At 38.6% G+C, this 20,913-nt stretch overlaps 1 protein-coding gene across 6 annotated transcripts in view; it reads left to right on the top strand.

Moving 5' to 3' along the window:
• The window catches only part of GOLGA1 (golgin A1), an 81,136-nt gene that overhangs the window by 12,915 nt on the left and 47,308 nt on the right, over positions 1–20,913 (top strand). For all 6 annotated transcript variants that reach the window (XM_077144737.1, XM_077144732.1, XM_077144729.1 and 3 more), the window contains 3 exons: positions 17,277–17,405; positions 17,658–17,827; positions 18,298–18,409. In XM_077144737.1, coding sequence (XP_077000852.1) covers positions 17,277–17,405; positions 17,658–17,827; positions 18,298–18,409 — 411 coding nt within the window. The remainder of the gene's footprint in view (positions 1–17,276; positions 17,406–17,657; positions 17,828–18,297; positions 18,410–20,913) is intronic.

The following is a 20,913-nucleotide window of genomic DNA, read 5'->3' as shown; positions in this document are numbered from 1 at the left end:
GTCTTTAAAGCCAATTTGATTTTTGGACATATTAATTTTAGACTTTTATTTTCCATCAAGATTTGGAAACTATAACAGCAGGCTTTATGCTTAGTAGAGTCCATCTTGAGAAACTACCATTTAGTAAATTATAACCTGCTAATGCCATTCATGTCCAATATTTGTCAACTTCTTGATTGAAATCAGTTCTACTTAAATGCATCTAATTTTTTAAGGGCATTTAGTCTTACTTCCACTATTCCTGTTATTCAGCCAATTTAGGATGTCTTGAGAATAGACATGAAAAATGGATATCTGGAATTGTTGATCAAACTTAAGAACTTTAAAGATTTAAGTAATTATTGCTGATTTCAATTATTCACAACTAACATTTAAAACACATTTTTGTTTGTTTTTAAAAATATTTTTATTGACAAATCTTCACACACACATTCCATACATGGTGTACAATCAGTAGCTCACAGTATCATCACTGTGTATTCGTCACAGTGAATGAAAGTTGTGTATTCATCACCATAATCATTTTTTAAATTTATTTATTAATTTAAAAAAATTAAGAACAAAAACATTAACATATAATACCGTTCTACATATACAGTAATTCTCAATATCATCACATAGTTGCATAGTCATCATTTCTTAGAACATTTGCATCAATTCAGAAAAAGAAATAAAAAGACAACAGAAAAAGAAATAAAACGATAATAGAAAAAAAAAGAGTACACATGCCATGCCCCTTACCCCTCATTTTCATTTATCACTAGCATTTCAAACTAAATTTATTTTAACATTTGTTCCCCCTATTATTTATTTTTATTCCATATGTTCTACTCATTTCTTGACAAGGTAGATAAAAGGAGCATCAGACAACAAGGTTTTCACAATCACACAGTCACATTGTGACAGCTATATCATTATTCAATCATCCTCAAGAAACATGGCTACTGGAACACAGCTCTACATTTTCAGGCAGTTCCCTCCAGCCTCTCCATTACATCTTGAATAACAAGATGATATCTACTTAATACATAAGAATAACCTCCAGGACAACCTCTCGATTCTGTTTGGAATCTCTCCGCCATTGACAGTTTGTCTCATTTCACTCTTCCCCCTTTTGGTCAAGAAGGTTTTCTCAATCCCTTGATGCTAAGTCTCAGCTCATTCTAGGGTTTTTCTCAATCCCTTGATGCTGAGTCTCATCTCATTCTAGGATTTCTGTCCTACGTTGCTAGGAAGGTCCACACCCCTGGGAGTCCTGTCCCACATAGATGGGGGAGGGTGGTGAGATTGCTTGTTGTGTTGGATGGAGAAAGAGGCCACATCTGAGCAACAAAAGAGGCTCTCTTGGGGGTGACTCTTAGGCCTAAATTTTAAGTAGACTTGACCTATCCTTTGTGGGGTTAAGTTTCATATGAACAAACCCCAAGACTGGGGGCTCAGCCTATAGCTTTGGTTGTCCACACTGTTTGTGAGAATATCAAGAATTCAACTTGGGGAAGTTGCATTTCTCCCCGTTCTCACCATTTCCCAAAGGGGACTTTGCAAATACTTTTCCACTCACTAATCGAATCACTCTGGTATTCATCAGGGCATCACCATAATCATTTTTTAGAACATTGTGTCACTGCAGAAAAAGAAATATAAAGAGAAAAAACTCATACATACCGTACCCCTTACCCCTACCTCTCACTGACCACTAGTATTTCCATCTACTCTATTTATTTCACCCCTTACCCCCTATTATTTATGTTTTTATCCATATTTTTTACTCATCTGACCATACCCTGGATAAAAGGAACATCAGACACAAGGTTTTCACAATCACACAGTCACAATGTAAAAGTTATATCTTTGTACAATTGTCTTCAAGAATCAAAGCTAATGGGTGGGTCATGGTGGCTCAGCAGGCAGAGTTTTCGCCTGCCATGCTGGAGACCTTGGTTCAATTACTGGTGCCTGCCCATGTTTAAAGAAAAAAAAAAAGGAGAAGAAGTGCTTGGAATCTTGGGTAGGACATGAGATTTTGTTGGTTTGTCCAGAGTGATGCCCTGATGAATCCCGAGTGAGTTGATCAGTGAGTGGAAAAGTATTTGCGGAGTCCCCTTCGGGGAATGGTGAGAACGGGGAGAGATTCGACTTCCCCAGGTTGAATTCTTGATATTCTCACAAGCAGTGTGGACAACCAAAGCTATAGGCTGAGCCCCCGGTCTTGGAGTTTGTTCATATGAAACTTAACCCCACAACGGACAGGTCAAGTCTACTTAAAATTTAGGCCTGAGAGTCACCCCCAAGAGAGACTCTTTTGTTGCTCAGATGTGGCCTCTCTCTCCAGCCAACACAACAAGCAAACTCACCACCCTCCCCCATCTACATGGGACGTCACTCCCAGGGTGTGGACCTTCCTGGAAACGTGGGACAGAAATCCTAGAATGAGCTGAGACTCAGCATCAAGGGATTGAGAAAAATCCTAGAATGACTGAGACTCAGCATCAAGGGGTTGAGAAAACCTTCTTGACCAAAAGGGGGAAGAGTGAAATGAGACAAAGTGTCAATGGCTGAGAGATTCCAAACAGTTGAGAGGTTATCCTGGAAGTTATTTTTACGCATTAAGTAGATATCACCTTGTTATTCAAGATGTAATGGAGAGGCTGGAGGGAACTGCCTGAAAATGTAGATAGAGCTGTGTTCCAGTAGCCATGTTTCTTGAAGATGTTTGTATAATGATATAGCTTTTACAATGTGACTGTGTGATTGTGAAAACCTGTGTCTGATGCTCCTTTTATCTACCTTTTCAACAGATGAGTAGAACATATGGAATAAAAATAAATAATAGGGGGAACAAATGTTAAAATAAATTTAGTTTGAACTACTAGTGATCAATGAAAGCAAGGGATAAGGGGTATGGTATGTATAAATTTTTTTTTCTGTTTTTGTTAGACTTCTTTTTCTGAATAGATGCAAATGTTCCAAGAAATGATCATGATGATGAGTATGCAACTATGTGAAGATATTATGAATTACTGATTATATATGTAGGACGGAATGATCAAAATAGGAATGTTTGTGTTTGTTTGGTGTTTTTTGGTATTAAAAAAATAAAATAAAAAATTTTTTTACAAGAATACAAGTTCAGTTCCTCAGTTACACTTGACTCATTTTAAGTGCTCCACAGATACCTGTGGCTAGAGGCTGCCTCATCAGGTACCACAGATTCAGATCATTTCTATCATTCAGAAAATTCTTTCAGACAGTGCTGAACGAGACTCACTGGGTGGTCAGATTTGAAAAGCGTGGGTCTGTTCTTTGCCCGCTAATACCGTAAGTTGGCTTTTCTGGACAAACACCCTTAATTCAGTATGCTTTCAGACTCAAAATTTCACAGATCAGTAAAATTTTGAGTTGGCAAATCTGTATTTAGTCAACTAAGGCTGCCACCATATTCCTAGGCTGTCAGCTCTGTGAAGGCAGCACCATGCCCTTTTGATTACTTAGCCTTGTATCCCCAGGGCCTAAAACAATGCCTGCACATTATTTGCTCAATAACAATTTTCTCAATAACTAATTGCTGAATAAATGATTATACATATGTGCCCATGGGTTCACACACACACATAAAAAAAAAACCAGGAAAAAATTTTAAATAAAAGCTTTTCCCAAAGTCTCACACTGTAATACATCAAAATGATTTTCCTGGCAGGCGTAGGTGTGGATATCAGGGGCTCCCGCGCGGCTGTGGTTGGTGTTGCTTCCATGCAGGTAAAACGAGAGAGTTTTTTGTTTCTTTGCTGAGAGAACGCTCCTCGGAGGAGGTCACTGTGCGTCTTGAGGTTTATGACATGCTGAGGACTTCCTGGAAGATGGCGGCTTAGTAAGACGCGCGGATCTTAGTTTCTTCTCCAGGACACCTACTAGGGGAGTAGAAACGATACAGAAAGCGCCCAAAGCCACAACAGAGATAAAAAAGACAGCGTACCCCATCCTGGAACGGCTGGCTGGCTGAGAGAAGCAGCTCGGGTGAGATCGCCGAGGCGCGCGGGCCTTACCGGGCGGGGTGGCAAGCGGCCGGAGTTACTCCCTTCCCCCTTCCCGGGCCGGCTGGGAGAATTGGAGAGGCGGTCCCCTGAAACAAAGACGGCTGGCGCCCACACCACGCGCAGCCCCCGGACCAACTGAGAGAATTGGATCGGAAATCCCCAGCCCGCGGAGAAAGGTGACGGGTGGGGGAGGCCCCTTCCAAACCCGTGACTCCCGGGGAACGTGCACTCTCTCGGGCGGGCCGCTGCCGCTGGCGCCCTCCCGCCACACTTGTTGCCCAGGGCCGACTAGGAAATTCGGACGGGCTCTTTCCCTGGCTGCGGCGACCAACAACCCCTCCTGCGTTCGGACCCCGGGCCAGCTCAAGCCGTTTCGGCTAGCGAACCCCCAGGACGGCGAGAGTTTTCCAAAGTTTAAGGTCCCACAGCACCTTTTACTGGTGGGACCCGCAGAAAAACGTGTGCCACGAGCGCCACCTACTGGGCAGGATAAGAAAAACAGAACCCAGAGATTTCACAGAAAAATATTACAACCTTGCTGGGTCCAACACCAAGAGAAATCTGAATAAATGCCCAGACGCCAGCAGCAGAAGATAACTGTCCACGCTCAAAAGATTGAGAATATGGCTCAGTCAAAGGAACAAACCAATAACTCAAATGAGACACAAGAGCTGAGACAACTAATGCTGAATATACGAACAGAAATGGAAAACCTCTTCAAAAATGAAATCGATAAATTGAGGGAGGACATGAAGAGGACATGGGCTGAACATAAAGAAGAAATAGAAAAACTGAAAAAACAAATCGCAGAACTTATGGAAGTGAAGGATAAAGTAGCAAACATAGAAAAAATAATGGATAGTTACAATGATAGATTTAAAGAGACAGAGGATAGAATTAGTGATTTGGAGGATGGAACATCTGAATTCCAAAAAGAAACAGAAACTATAGGGAAAAGAATGGAAATATTTGAACAGGGTATCAGGGAACTCAAGGACAATATGAACCGCACAAATATACGTGTTGTGGGTGTCCCAGAAGGAGAAGAGAAGGGAAAAGGAGGAGAAAAACTAATGGAAGAAATTATCACTGAAAATTTCCCAACTCTTATGAAAGACCTAAAATTACAGATCCAAGAAGTGCAGCGCACCCCAAAGAGATTAGACCCAAATAGGCGTTCTCCAAGACACTTACTAGTTAGAATGTCAGAGGTCAAAGAGAAAGAGAAGATCTTGAAAGCAGCAAGAGAAAAACAATCCATTACATACAAGGGAAACCCAATAAGACTTTGTGTAGATTTCTCAGCAGAAACCATGGAAGCTAGAAGACAGTGGGATGATATATTTAAAATACTAAAAGAGAAAAACTGCCAACCAAGACTCCTATATCCAGCAAAATTATCCTTCAAAAATGAGGGAGAAATTAAAACATTCTCAGACAAAAAGTCACTGAAAGAATTTGTGACCAAGAGACCAGCTCTGCAAGAAATACTAAAGGGAGCACTAGAGTCAGATACAAAAAGACAGAAGAGAGAGATATGGAAAAGAGTGTAGAAAGAAGGAAAATCAGATATGATGTATATAATACAAAAGGCAAAATGTTAGAGGAAAATATTATCCAAACAGTAATAACACTGAATGTCAATGGACTGAATTCCCCAATCAAAAGACATAGATTGGCAGAATGGATTAAAAAACAGGATCCTTCTATATGCTGTCTACAGGAAACACATCTTAGACCCAAAGATAAACATAGGTTGAAAGTGAAAGGTTGGGAAAAGATATTTCATGCAAATAACAACCAGAAAAGAGCAGGAGTGGCTATACTAATATCCAACAAATTAGACTTCAAATGTAAAACAGTTAAAAGAGACAAAGAAGGACACTATATACTAATAAAAGGAACAATTAAACAAGAAGACATAACAATCATAAATATTTACGCACCGAATCAGAATGCCCCAAAATACGTGAGGAATATACTGCAAACACTGAAAAGGGAAATAGACACATCTACCATAATAGCTGGAGACTTCAATTCTCCACTCTCATCAAGGGACAGAACATCTAGACAGAGGATCAACAAAGAAATAGAGAATCTGAATATTACTATAAATGAACTAGACTTAATAGACATTTATAGGACATTACATCCCACAACAGCAGGATACACCTTTTTCTCAAGTGCTCATGGATCATTCTCAAAGATAGACCATATGCTGGGTCACAAAGCAAGTCTTAACAAATTTAAAAAGATTGAAATCTTACACAACACTTTCTCGGACCATAAAGGAATGATGTTGGAAATCAATAATAGGCAGAATGCCAGAAAATTCACAAATACCTGGAGGCTCAACAACACACTCTTAAACAACGATTGGGTCAAAGAAGAAATTGCAAGAGAAATTAGTAAATACCTCGAGGCGAATGAAAATGAAAACACAACATATCAAAACTTATGGGACGCAGCAAAGGCAGTGCTAAGAGGGAAATTTATTGCTCTAAATGCCTATATCAGAAAAGAAGAAAAGGCAAAAATTCAGGAATTAACTATCCATTTGGAAGAACTGGAGAAAGAACAGCAAGCTAACCCCAAAGCAAGCAAAAGGAAAGAAATAACAAAGATTAGAGCACAAATAAATGAAATTGAAAACATGAAAACAATAGAGAAAATCAATAAGGCCAGAAGTTGGTTCTATGAGAAAATCAATAAGATTGATGGGCCCTTAGCAAGATTGACAAAAAGAAGAAGAGAGAGGATGCAAATAAATAAGATCAGAAATGGAAGAGGAGACATAACTACTGACCTCACAGAAATAAAGGAGGTAATAACAGGATACTATGAACAACTTTACGCTAATAAATACAACAATTTAGAGGAAATGGACGGGTTCCTGGAAAGACATGAACAACCAACTTTGACTCAAGAAGACATAGATGACCTCAACAAACCAATCACAAGTAAAGAAATTGAATTAGTCATTCAAAAGCTTCCTAAAAAGAAAAGTCCAGGACCAGATGGCTTCACATGTGAATTCTACCAAACGTTCCAGAAAGAATTAGTACCAATTCTCTTCAAACTCTTCAAAAAAATCGAAGTGGAGGGAAAACTACCTAATTCATTCTATGAAGCCAACATCACCCTCATACCAAAACCAGGCAAAGATATTACAAAAAAAGAAAACTACAGACCAATCTCTCTAATGAATACAGATGCAAAAATCCTCAATAAAATTCTAGCAAATCGTATCCAACAACACATTAAAAGAATTATACATCATGACCAAGTAGGATTCATCCCAGGTATGCAAGGATGGTTCAACATAAGAAAATCAATTAATGTAATACACCATATCAACAAATCAAAGCAGAAAAATCACATGATCATCTCAATTGATGCAGAGAAGGCATTTGACAAGATTCAACATCCTTTCCTGTTGAAAACACTTCAAAAGATAGGAATACAAGGGAACTTCCTTAAAATGATAGAGGGAATATATGAAAAACCCACAGCTAATATCATCCTCAATGGGGAAAAATTGAAAACTTTCCCCCTAAGATCAGGAACAAGACAAGGATGTCCACTATCACCACTATTATTCAACATTGTGTTGGAGGTTCTAGCCAGAGCAATTAGACAAGAAAAAGAAATACAAGGCATCAAAATTGGAAAGGAAGAAGTAAAACTATCACTGTTTGCAGACGATATGATACTATACGTTGAAAACCCGGAAAAATCCACAACAAAACTACTAGAGCTAATAAATGAGTACAGCAAAGTAGCAGGTTACAAGATCAACATTCAAAAATCTGTAGCATTTCTATACACTAGTAATGAACAAGCTGAGGGGGAAATCAAGAAACGAATCCCATTTACAATTGCAACTAAAAGAATAAAATACCTAGGAATAAATTTAACTAAAGAGACAAAAAACCTATATAAAGAAAACTACAAAAAACTGCTAAAAGAAATCACAGAAGACCTAAATAGATGGAAGGGCATACCGTGTTCATGGATTGGAAGACTAAATATAGTTAAGATGTCAATCCTACCTAAATTGATTTACAGATTCAATGCAATACCAATCAAAATCCCAACAACTTATTTTTCAGAAATAGAAAAACCAATAAGTAAATTTATCTGGAAGGGCAGGGTGCCCCGAATTGCTAAAAACATCTTGAGGAAAAAAAACGAAGCTGGAGGTCTCGCGCTGCCTGACTTTAAGGCATATTATGAAGCCACAGTGGTCAAAACAGCATGGTATTGGCATAAAGATAGATATATCGACCAATGGAATCGAATAGAGTGCTCAGATGTAGACCCTCTCATCTATGGACATTTGATCTTTGATAAGGCAGTCAAGCCAACTCACCTGGGACAGAGCAGTCTCTTCAATAAATGGTGCCTAGAGAACTGGATATCCATATGCAAAAGAATGAAAGAAGACCCATCTCTCACACCCTATACAAAAGTTAACTCAAAATGGATCAAAGATCTAAACATTAGGTCTAAGACCATAAAACAGTTAGAGGAAAATGTTGGGAGATATCTTATGGATCTTACAACTGGAGGCGGTTTTATGGACCTTAAACCTAAAGCAAGAGCACTGAAGAAGGAAATAAATAAATGGGAACTCCTCAAAATTAAACACTTTTGTGCATCAAAGAACTTCATCAAGAAAGTAGAAAGACAGCCTTCACAATGGGAGACAATATTTGGAAATGATATATCAGATAAAGGTCTAGTATCCAGAATTTATAAAGAGATTGTTCATCTCAACAACAAAAAGACAGCCAACCCAATTACAAAATGGGAAAAAGACTTGAACAGACACCTCTCAGAAGAGGAAATACGGATGGCCAAGAGGCACATGAAGAGATGCTCAATGTCCCTGACCATTAGAGAAATGCAAATCAAAACCACAATGAGATATCATCTCACACCCACCAGAATGGCCATTATCAACAAAACAGAAAATGACAAGTGCTGGAGAGGATGCGGAGAAAGAGGCACACTTATCCACTGTTGGTGGGAATGTCAAAGGGTGCAACCACTGTGGAAGGCAGTTTGGCGGTTCCTCAAAAAGCTGAATATAGAATTGCCATACGATCCAGCAATACCATTGCTAGGTATCTACTCAAAGGACTTAAGGGCAAAGACACAAACGGACATTTGCACACCAATGTTTATAGCAGCATTATTTACAATTGCAAAGAGATGGAAACAGCCAAAATCTCCATCAACAGAAGAGTGGCTAAACAAACTGTGGTATATACATACGATGGAATATTATGCAGCTTTAAGACAAGATAAACTTATGAACCATGTAATAACATGGATGGACCTAGAGAATATTATGCTGAGTGAATCCAGCCAAAAACTAAAGGACAAATACTGTATGGTCCCACTGATGTGAACGGACATTCGAGAATAAACTTGAAATATGTCATTGGTAACAGAGTTCAGCAGGAGTTAGAAACAGGGTAAGACAATGGGTAATTGAAGCTGAAGGGATACAGATTGTGCAACAGGACTAGATACAAAAACTCAAAAATGGACAGCACAATAATACCTAATTGTAAAGTAATCATGTTAAAACACTGAATGAAGCTGCATCTGAGCTATAGGTTTTTGTTTTGTTTTGTTTTGTTTTGTTTTGATTTTACTATTATTACTTTTATTTTTTTCTCTATATTAACATTCTATATCTTTTTCGGTTATGTTGCTAGTTCTTCTAAACCAATGCAAATGTACTAAGAAATGATGATCATGCATCTATGTGATGATGTTAAGAATTAATGATTGCATGTGTAGAATGGTATGATCTCTAAATGTTGGGTTAATTTCTTTTTTTCCGTTAATTAAAAAAAAAAAAAAAAAAAGAGAAGGGATAATTGGAGATGAAGGGATACAGACTGTACAACGGGACTGGATATAAAAACTCAGAAATGGACAGCACAATACTACCCAATTGTAATGCAATTATGTTAAAACACTGAATGAAGCTGCATGTGAGGTATAGGTTATTTGTTTTTGTTTTTTTTGTTTTTTTTTCTTTCTATTATTGTTTTAATTCTTATTCTGTTGTCTTTTTATTTCTTTTTCTAAATCGATGCAAATGTACTAAGAAATGATGAATATGCAACTATGTGATGTTATTAAGAATTACTGATTGTACATGTAGATTGGAATGATTTCTAATTGTTTTGTTAATTCTTTTTTTAATTAATAAAAAAATAAATAAAAAAAAAAAAAAAAAATGATTTTCCTGTGTATTTCCAGTCCATGTCCACATTCCTGCCTTGACTAGATAGAATTTTAAATAGTTTTTTCATTTATCAGAGTTTCCACAGCTTTCTACAGTTTCCCCAGTTATAATGTAATTTTAATGTAACAGTAATTCTATTGGATGTGCCTTGGTTTGATCAGTGAGTGGAAAAGTATTTGCAAAGTCCCCTTCGGGGAATGGTGAGAACAGGGGAAAACTCAACTTCCCCAAGTTGAATTCTTGATATTCTCACAAGCAGTGTGGACAACCAAAGCTATAGACTGAATCCCCAGTCTTGGGGGTTGTTCATATGAAACTTACCCTACAGGGGATAGGTCAAGCCTACTTAAAATTAAGCCTTAGAGTCACCCCCAAGAAAACCTCTTTTGTTGCTCAGATGTGGCCCCTCTCTACAGCCAACACAGCAAGCAGACTCACCACCCTCCCCCTATCTATGTGGGACATGACTACCAGGGGTGTGGATCTTCCTGGCAGCGTGGGACAGAAATCACAGAATGAGCTGAGATTCAGCATCAAAGGATTAAGAAAAACTCTAGAATGAGCTGAGACCCAGCATCAAGGGATTGAGAAAACCTTCTTGACCAAAAGGGGGAAGAATAAAATGAGACAAAGTGTCCATGGCTGAGAGATTCCAAACAGAGTCCAGAGGTTATCTTGGAGGTTATTCTTACACATTAAGTCAATATCACCTTGTTATTCAAGATGTAGTGGAGAGGTTCCGGAGAAGATGGCAGCTTAGTAAGACGTGCGGGTCTTAGTTCCTCCTCCAGAACAGCTACTAGGGGAATAGAAATGATACAGAACAGCTCCCGGAGCCACGACAGAGATCAAGAAGACAGCGTACCCCATTCTGGAACGGCTGAATGGCTGGGAGAAACCGCTCCGATGAGATCGCCGAGGGGCGCAGGCTTCCCCGGGCCGGGGCGGCAGGCGGCCGGAGTCCCTCGCTCCCTCCTTCCCGGGCCGGCTGGGAGAATTGGACAATATAGAATTGGCAATTCTATATTCAGCTTTTTGAGGAACCACCAAACTGCCTTCCACAGTGGTTGCACCATTTGACATTCCCACCAACAGTGGATAAGTGTGCCTCTTTCTCCGCATCCTCTCCAGCACTTGTCATTTTCTGTTTTGTTGATAATGGCCATTATCAAGTGGGTGTGAGATGATATCTCATTGTGGTTTTGATTTGCATTTCTCTAATGGCCAGGGACATTGAGCATCTCTTCATGTGCCTTTTGGCCATTTGTATTTCCTCTTCTGAGAGGTGTCTGTTCAAGTCTTTTTCCCATTTTGTAATTGGGTTGGCTGTCTTTTTGTCGTTGAGTTGGACAATCTCTTTATAAATTCTGGATGCTAGACCTTTATCTGATATGTCATTTCCAAATATTGTCTCCCATTGTGTAGGCTGTCTTTCTACTTTCTTGATGAAGTTCTTTGATGCACAAAAGTGTTTAATTTTGAGGAGCTCCCATTTATTTATTTATTTCTTCAGTGTTCTTGCTTTAGGTTTAAGGTCCATAAAACCGCCTCCAATTGTAAGTTTCATAAGATATCTCTCAACATTTTCCTCTAACTATTTTATGGTCTTAGACCTAATGTTTAGATCTTTGATCCATTTTGAGTTAACTTTTGTATAGGGTGTGAGATATGGGTCTTCTTTCATTCTTTTGCATATGGATATCCAGTTCTCTAGGCACCATTTATTGAAGAGACTGTTCTGTCCCAGGTGAGTTGGCTTGACTGCCTTATCAAAGATCAAATGTCCATAGATGAGAGGGTCTATATCTGAGCACTCTATTCGATTCCATTGGTTGATATATCTATCTTTATGCCAATACCATGCTGTTTTGACCACTATGGCTTCATAATATGCCTTAAAGTCAGGCAGCGCGAGACCTCCAGCTTCGTTTTTTTTCCTCAAGATGTTTTTAGCAATTCAGGGCACCCTGCCCTTCCAGATAAATTTGCTTATTGGTTTTTCTATTTCTGAAAAATAAGTTGTTAGGATTTCGATTGGTATTGCATTGAATCTGTGAATCAAGTTAGGTAGGATTGACATCTTAACTATATTTAGTCTTCCAATCCATGAACACGGTATGCCCTTCCATCTATTTAGGTCTTCTGTGATTTCTTTTAACAGTTTTTTGTAGTTTTCTTTATATAGGTTTTTTGTCTCTTTAGTTAAATTTATTCCTAGGTATTTTATTCTTTTAGTTGCAATTGTAAATGGGATTCGTTTCTTGATTTCCCCCTCAGCTTGTTCATTACTAGTGTATAGAAATGCTACAGATTTTTGAATGTTGATCTTGTAACCTGCTACTTTGCTGTACTCATTTATTAGCTCTAGTAGTTTTGTTGTGGATTTTTCTGGGTTTTCGACGTATAGTATCATATCGTCTGCAAACAGTGATAGTTTTACTTCTTCCTTTCCAATTTTGATGCCTTGTATTTCTTTTTCTTGTCTAATTGCTCTGGCTAGAACCTCCAACACAATGTTTAATAGTGGTGATAGTGGACATCCTTGTCTTGTTCCTGATCTTAGGGGGAAAGTTTTCAATTTTTCCCCATTGAGGATGATATTAGCTGTGGGTTTTTCATATATTCCCTCTATCATTTTAAGGAAGTTCCCTTGTATTCCTATCTTTTGAAGTGTTTTCAATAGGAAAGGATGTTGAATCTTGTCAAATGCCTTCTCTTCATCAATTGAGATGATCATGTGATTTTTCTGCTTTGATTTGTTGATATGGTGTATTACATTAATTGATTTTCTTATGCTGAACCATCCTTGCATACTTGGGATGAATCCTACTTGGTCATGATGTATAATTCTTTTAATGTGTTGTTGGATACGATTTGCTAGAATTTTATTGAGGATTTTTGCATCTATATTCATTAGAGAGATTGGTCTGTAGTTTTCTTTTTTTATAATATCTTTGCCTGGTTTTGGTATGGGGGTGATGTTGGCTTCATAGAATGAATTAGGTAGTTTTCCCTCCACTTCGATTTTTTTGAAGAGTTTGAGGAGAGTTGGTACTAATTCTTTCTGGAATGTTTGATAGAATTCACATGTGAAGCCGTTTGGTCCTGGACTTTTCTTTTTAGGAAGCTTTTGAATGACTAATTCAGTTTCTTTACTTGTGATTGGTTTGTTGAGGTCATCTATGTCTTCTTGAGTCAAAGTTGGTTGTTCATGTCTTTCCAGGAACCCATCCATTTCATCTAAATTGTTGTGTTTATTAGCGTAAAGTTGTTCATAGTATCCTGTTATTACCTCCTTTATTTCTGTGAGGTCAGTGGTTATGTCTCCTCTTCCATTTCTGATCTTATTTATTTGCATCCTCTCTCTTCTTGTTTTTGTCAATCTTGCTAAGGGCCCATCAATCTTATTGATTTTCTCATGGAACCAACTTCTAGTCTTATTGATTTTCTCTATTGTTTTCATGTTTTCAATTTCATTTATTTCTGCTCTAATCTTTGTTATTTCTTTCCTTTTGCTTGCTTTGGGATTAGTTTGCTGTTCTTTCTCCAGTTCTTCCAAGTGGACAGTTAATTCCTGCATTTTTGCCTTTTCTTCTTTTCTGATATAGGCGTTTAGGGCAATAAATTTCCCTCTTAGCACTGCCTTTGCTGCGTCCCATAAGTTTTGATATGTTGTGTCTTCATTTTCATTCGCCTCGAGGTATTTACTAATTTCTCTTGCAATTTCTTCTTTGACCCACTCGTTGTTTAAGAGTGTGTTGTTAGGTGACATCGGCAGCTTCCAAATGCTAATGCAGCTGTAAAAAAAAAAAAAAAAGAGTGTGTTGTTGACCCTCCACGTATTTGTGAATTTTCTGGCACTCCGCCTATTATTGATTTCCAACTTCATTCCTTTATGATCTGAGAAAGTGTTGTGTATGATTTCAATCTGTTTAAATTTGTTAAGACTTGCTTTGTGACCCAGCATATGGTCTATCTTTGAGAATGATCCATGAGCACTTGAGGAAAAGGTGTATCCTGCTGTTGTGGGATGTAATGTCCTATAAATGTCTGTTAAGTCTAGCTCATTTCTAGTAATATTCAGATTCTCTATTTCTTTATTGATCCTCTGTCTAGATGTTCTGTCCATTGATGAGAGTGGTGAATTGAAGTCTCCAATTATTATGGTATATGAGTCTATTTCCCTTTTCAGTGTTTGCAGTGTATTCCTCACGTATTTTGGGGCATTCTGGTTCGGTGCGTAAATATTTATGATTGTTATGTCTTCTTGTTTAATTGTTCCTTTTATTAGTATATAGTGTCCTTCTTTGTCTCTTTTAACTGTTTTACATTTGAAGTCTAATTTGTTGGATATTAGTATAGCCACTCCTGCTCTTTTCTGGTTGTTATTTGCATGAAATATCTTTTCCCAACCTTTCACTTCAACCTATGTTTATCTTTGGGTCTAAGATGTGTTTCCTGTAGACACCATATAGAAGGATCCTGTTTTTTAATCCATTCTGCCAGTCTATGTCTTTTGATTGGGGAATTCAGTCCATTAACATTTAGTGTTATTAGTGTTTGGATAGTATTTTCCTCTAACATTTTGCCTTTTGTATTATATATATCATGTCTGACTTTCCTTCTTTCTGCACTCTTCTCCATACCTCTCTCTTCTGTCTTTTTGTATCTGACTCTAGTGCTCCCTTTAATATTTCTTGCAGAGCTGCTCTCTTGGTCACCAATTCTCTCAGTGACCTTTTGTCTGAGAATGTTTTAATTTCTCCCTCATTTTTGAAGGACAATTTTGCTGGATATAGGAGTCTTGGCTGGCAGTTTTTCTCTTTTAGTAATTTAAATATATCATCCCACTGTCTTCTAGCTTCCATGGTTTTTGCTGAGAAATCTACACATAGTCTTATTGGGTTTCCCTTGTATGTGATGGATTGTTTTTCTCTTGCTGCTTTCAAGATCCTCTCTTTCTCTTTGACCTCTGACATTCTAACTAGTAAGTGTCTTGGAGAACGCCTATTTGGGTCTAATCTCTTTGGGGTGCGCTGCACTTCTTGGATCTGTAATTTTAGGTCTTTCATAAGAGTTGGGAAATTTTCAGTGATAATTTCTTCCATTAGTTTTTCTCCTCCTTTTCCCTTCTCTTCTCCTTCTGGGACACCCACAACACGTATATTTGTGCGGTTCATATTGTCCTTGAGTTCCCTGATACTCTGTTCAAATTTTTCCATTCTTTTCCCGATAGTTTCTGTTTCTTTTTGGAATTCAGATGTTCCATCCTCCAATTCACTAATTCTATCTTCTGTCTCTTTAAATCTATCATTGTAGGTATCCATTGTTTTTTCCATCTTTTCTACTTTGTCCTTCACTTCCATAAGTTCTGTGATTTGTTTTTTCAGTTTTTCTGTTTCTTCTTTTTGTTCCGCCCATGTCTTCTTCATGTCCTCCCTCAATTTATCAATTTCGTTTTTGAAGAGGTTTTCCATTTCTGTTCATATATTCAGCATTAGTTGTCTCAGCTCCTGTATCTCATTTGAGCTATTGGTTTGTTCCTTTGACTGGGCCATATTTTCAATTTTCTGAGCTGATCCGTTATCTTCTGCTGGCGTCTGGGCATTTAGTCAGATTTCCCTGGGTGTTGGACCCAACAGGTTGAAAGATTTTTCTGTGAAATCTCTGGATTCTGTTTTTCTTATCCTGCCCAGTAGGTGCCGCTTGTGGCACACGTTTGTCTGTGGGTCCCACTAGTAAAAGGTGCTGTATGTCCTTTAACTTTGGAAAACTCTCGCCGTGGGGGAGGTTCACCAGCCGAAGCGGCTTGGAAGAGTGCCAGCCGGCCCGGGGTCCGAACGTGGGGAGGGTCGCCGGCCGCCGCAGCCCGGGAGAGCGCCCGTCCGAATTTCCTAGTTGGCCCGGGGCGCCAAGCGTGGCGGGAGGGCGCCAGCCGCCGCGGCCTGGGAGAGTGCACCGTTCCCAGCCGGACCGGGGAGTCACGTGTTTGGAAGGGACCCCCCCGGTCACCGTTCGACGCGGCCTGAGGATTTCCGATCCAATTCTCTCAGTTGGTCCGGGGGGCCACGCGTGGTGGGAGCGCAAGCCGCCGCGGTTTGAGGGGACCGCCTGCCCAATTCTGCCAGCTGGCCTGGGAAGGAGGAAGGGAGGTACTCCGGCCGCTTGCCGCCCCCCCCCCCCCCCGGGAAAGCCCGCGCCCCTCGGCGATCTCACCGGAGCAGGTTCTCCCAGCCAGTCAGCCGTTCCAGGATGGGGCACGCTGTCTATTTGATCTCTGTCGTGGCTCCGGGAGCTGTTCTGTATCATTTCTACTCCCCTAGTAGCTCCATTTTTCAGGTTTTTAAACAGTTCCTTTATAGGGTATTGCTAACTTTCATAGCATCCGAGCTCTTATTCTGAATCTCGGTGTCACATAAATACCTGAAGTTTCTGGAAACAACCAGGTTATATACAAACAGCTCAGTATCTCAGAATTTAGAAATAACAAGTTACAGCTCCTGAATATATGTGACTGCTGTAAGAGCTTACAGACTAGGATCCTTCACAGTAGGCTCCAACCTGATAATCTATGTTCTTGACTTCAGTTCACCAGGTTTTTATATTATGGTTAGTCCACATGATTGAGGCATGATATTTATCTTTTTTGTTTCTGACATTTCAGTCAACATACAACTTTTAAGGTTCATACACCTAGTTGCATTCCTCACAATTTCATTCCTTCTTGCAGCTGCTCAGTAGTCCATTATATGTATGTATAATAGTTCTTCCTTCCATTCTTCATTCATTGTACCCTTAGGCCACCTCCATCCATTGTGAGTCCTGAACACTGCTGCCAAAGCACATTTATTTTTAACTTTGTTTTCTTAAGGGAATTTTAAAGAAATATTAAGAAATTTGAAGGGATTTTGTTTGCATATACAAATTTATATCGTTTTTAGTTGCCTGAGTTGGTGTCTTCTTTTTCCAAATAGGAAAAAAGGTTTCTGACAGCTCAGTTACAGGAAATGAAGAACCAGAGTTTGAATCTTTTCCAAAGAAGAGATGAAATGGATGAATTAGAGGGGTTTCAGCAGCAGGAGCTAAGTAAAGTAAAGCACATGGTGCGCATTTTTGTTTAATAGCTAAATGCAGAATACATGATTATAACTCTAATTTTGCTAGTTATCACTCTTTAATTGCTGATAAACATGCTCCAGTAGTCTTTGATATTAATCTTATTATATGTGTTTTTCAATTTATTAAAATTTGAAAGTTCCATTTGTAATCTTCCAAAAATGTTATAAAAGTTTGGCGTATAGGTCTAGATTTTTTTCTCAACAGCGGCCCAATGAAACTGTATATCTTTGTATCAGCTTTTAAAAAAAGAAGAAAGTCTTGGGAAAATGGAGCAAGAGTTGGAGGCACGAACCAGAGAACTTAGTCACACCCAGGAGGAATTGATGACCTCCAATCAGATGTCATCAGACTTAAGCCGAAAGCTAGAAGAGTTGCAGAGACACTACTCAACGCTGGAAGAGCAGAGGTTCTTGCTTGGTCTGTGGGGCCCATGGGAAGCGGTGTTAGTGTAGCTTTGGCTATTATTGCCCACCCACCTTTTCTCATTGCTCATTGCAATACTTACTGACCTCAGTGCTGACAAAAGCTTCTGGGCTTGTTTCACCTGCCTGCAGTTCAGGACATCCCCTCCTCAAGCTCTCCCTCCTTTCCCCTTCCTAGGCTCAGAACCACTCCAGCTCTGCCAAGTGATTCAGTATGACAGCTATTGAATAACCAAAGGCAGATCAGAATTTCTTGCTTAAACCAGGGTGGAATTTTTCTCTTTGGATTTCTGCTTCAGAGAGAGCCAAGAAGGAGTCTTCATTGATATTCTTCACTTGGGCTAATAATGTTTGCAGCCCTGGCCTATGAGGAGCCATCTGTATTTTTCCTGTGGAAGAATGTTTTTAGATGAGATATCCAAATTTATTTATTGTTTGCTTTCTTTCAATGAAGAGATAGTGTGACAGCTTCAAAAACAGGTGCAGAAAATAAGATCACAGCCCTGGAGGAAAAGGAACAAGAACTCCAAGCATTCATTCAGAGGCTTTCCATTGATTTGCAAAAGGTAAGTAGAGTACTAGGAAAGGGTTTCTAGAATTCATGAATAAATGTAAACATGATTCTCTCAGAAACTTTTCAGCCTCAGCATGGTTGCTTAAACTTATCTTTCTCATGCAGTCCATTTTGCCCTCGTTCCTGCTCTAACCACGCTATATTCAGACAGAAATGGCCAGGTCAGCTGGACAAGGGTTGCTTAAAAGAAGAGATCAGTATTGTCCTGATAGAAATTCTCAAGACACACCATTTGGACTACTCAAATATGTCTTAAAGTACGTGATGGACATTGAGTTTAAGAAAACATAACAATCATGGTTGACACAGTCAAGATTGTACCTTTGACATATCTGGCTCTAAACCAGTTTGTTCTAGGCCACATAACCAAGTGATATCATTACAATTTGTAATTTAATTTGGTCCATATACATTTATTGCCTGCTATTCTAGGTCTGTGCTAAATTCTGAGACTATGAAGATGAACAATAATAATAACATTGTTGACTGTAGAGTAGTCTTTGTCAATGGCATGTTTCCTATCATCATTTTGAACAGAGCATTTGTACTATATGATTTTCCCTGGCATTGCAGATCATTTAACATGCCTGGTCTCTGGGCTCCGAATGTCAGTAGCTTCCTCCAGTCATTGTGACAACCCAACTCTTTCCCCACATAACTGAACGTCCCCTGGGGGTGATACCACCCACCCATATTCTCATACTTTGAGAACTACTAATGTGAATTGAAACAAAAACATACAGCATAATTACCATGCAGTAAGGTTTGTGTAAATAGAGGTCTGTGTACCTATTCCAGCTAAATATTATCCTATTTATACATATATAAACTGAAATTTAAAAAGGTCTAAGTACCTTGTTCATAGTTATATAGAAGTGGCACAGTGGATTCTAACCCAAGTCTTATTCCAAAACCCATGCTTGTCCTACTGCACTTTGTTGCCTCCTAACAAGGAACACCTAGAAAATATATATTACGTGAATGAATGACCGTGATAGAAGGTTAGTACCCTTAACAAACTTAAAATATACACGTTTTGTTTGTCTTTAGTGTGACGCTCAAACCTCTTGTAAACACAAGAAAGTAATTCCAAAATCAACAAGTCCCAAATAAGTCAAATAGATTTTTTAAATGCAAGAGTTATGCCATACAACACAAAGAGTGAATCCTAATGTAAACTGTGGACTTTAGTTAATAACATAATAATATTGGTTCATCAATTTTAACAAATGTACCACACTAATACTAAATGTTAATGATTGGAAAGGGCAGTGTGTAGGAACTCTGTACTTTCTACATGATTTTTCTGTTAGCCACAACTGCTCAAAAAATTAAAATAAATAATTAAGAAGATATATATGCCGTGGTAGAGAGAGTGCATTTCTATCATAGGAGTGAAGGAAATGTTCCTGGAGTAACTGGAGTTTCAAGGATGGGTAGAATAGGAGGTGGTAGAGAAGGCAGAAGGGTTCAGAGTGCAGGAGGGAGAAGAGAGGAATACTCTGGCTGTTTTGAGGAACATATTGAAAAGTTCTTTCAGTTAGGAAGACCAGTGAGGAAGCTCTTGTATTTGTTCAGCCATGAGACGATGGTGGCTTTGACAAAAGTGGTGGTAAAGATAATGGGAGGTAGACAGGTTAAAGAAATATTGAAGAGATTTACATACTTGCTAATGTAATAAATATGGGAGGGGAGCAACAGAAAAGAAGGTATCAAGAATGATTTCTGTGTAGCCCGGTAGATACCTTAGTTTTAGCTCAATGAAACCCATGTCAAACTTCTAACCTGTATCACTTAAAAATAATAAACGTCTATTGTTTTTTTTGTTTTTTTTTTTTTTTTATTAACGGAAAGAAAAAAAAAAGAAATTAACACAACATTTAGAAATCATACCATTCTACATATGCACTCAGTAATTCTTAACATCATCACATAGATGCATGATCATTGTTTCTTAGTACATTTGCATCGGTTTAGAGGAACTAGCAACACAACAGAAAAAGATATAAAATGTTAATATAAAGAAAAGAAATAAAAGTAGTAGTAATAGTAAAAACCAACAACAACAAACAAACCAACAAGCAAACAAAAACAAAAAAAACCCTATAGCTCAGATGCAGCTTCATTCAGTATTTTAACATGATTACTTTACAATTAGGTATTATTGTGCTGTCCATTTTTGAGTTTTTGTATCTAGTCCTGTTGCACAGTCTGTATCCCTTCAGCTTCAATTACCCATTGTCTTACCCTGTTTCTAACTCCTGCTGAACTCTGTTACCAATGACATATTTCAAGTTTATTCTCGAATGTCCGTTCACATCAGTGGGACCATACAGTATTTGTCCTTTAGTTTTTGGCTGGATTCACTCAGCATAATATTCTCTAGGTCCATCCATGTTATTACATGGTTCATAAGTTTATCTTGTCTTAAAGCTGCATAATATTCCATCGTATGTATATACCACAGTTTGTTTAGCCAGTCTTCTGTTGATGGAG

The sequence above is a fragment of the Tamandua tetradactyla genome, chromosome 2, assembly GCF_023851605.1.
Source record: "Tamandua tetradactyla isolate mTamTet1 chromosome 2, mTamTet1.pri, whole genome shotgun sequence".
Classification (NCBI taxonomy): Eukaryota; Metazoa; Chordata; class Mammalia; order Pilosa; family Myrmecophagidae; genus Tamandua; species Tamandua tetradactyla.
The sequence above is the reverse complement of the archived record's forward strand: the minus strand, read 5'-3'. Positions and strand labels throughout refer to the sequence as shown.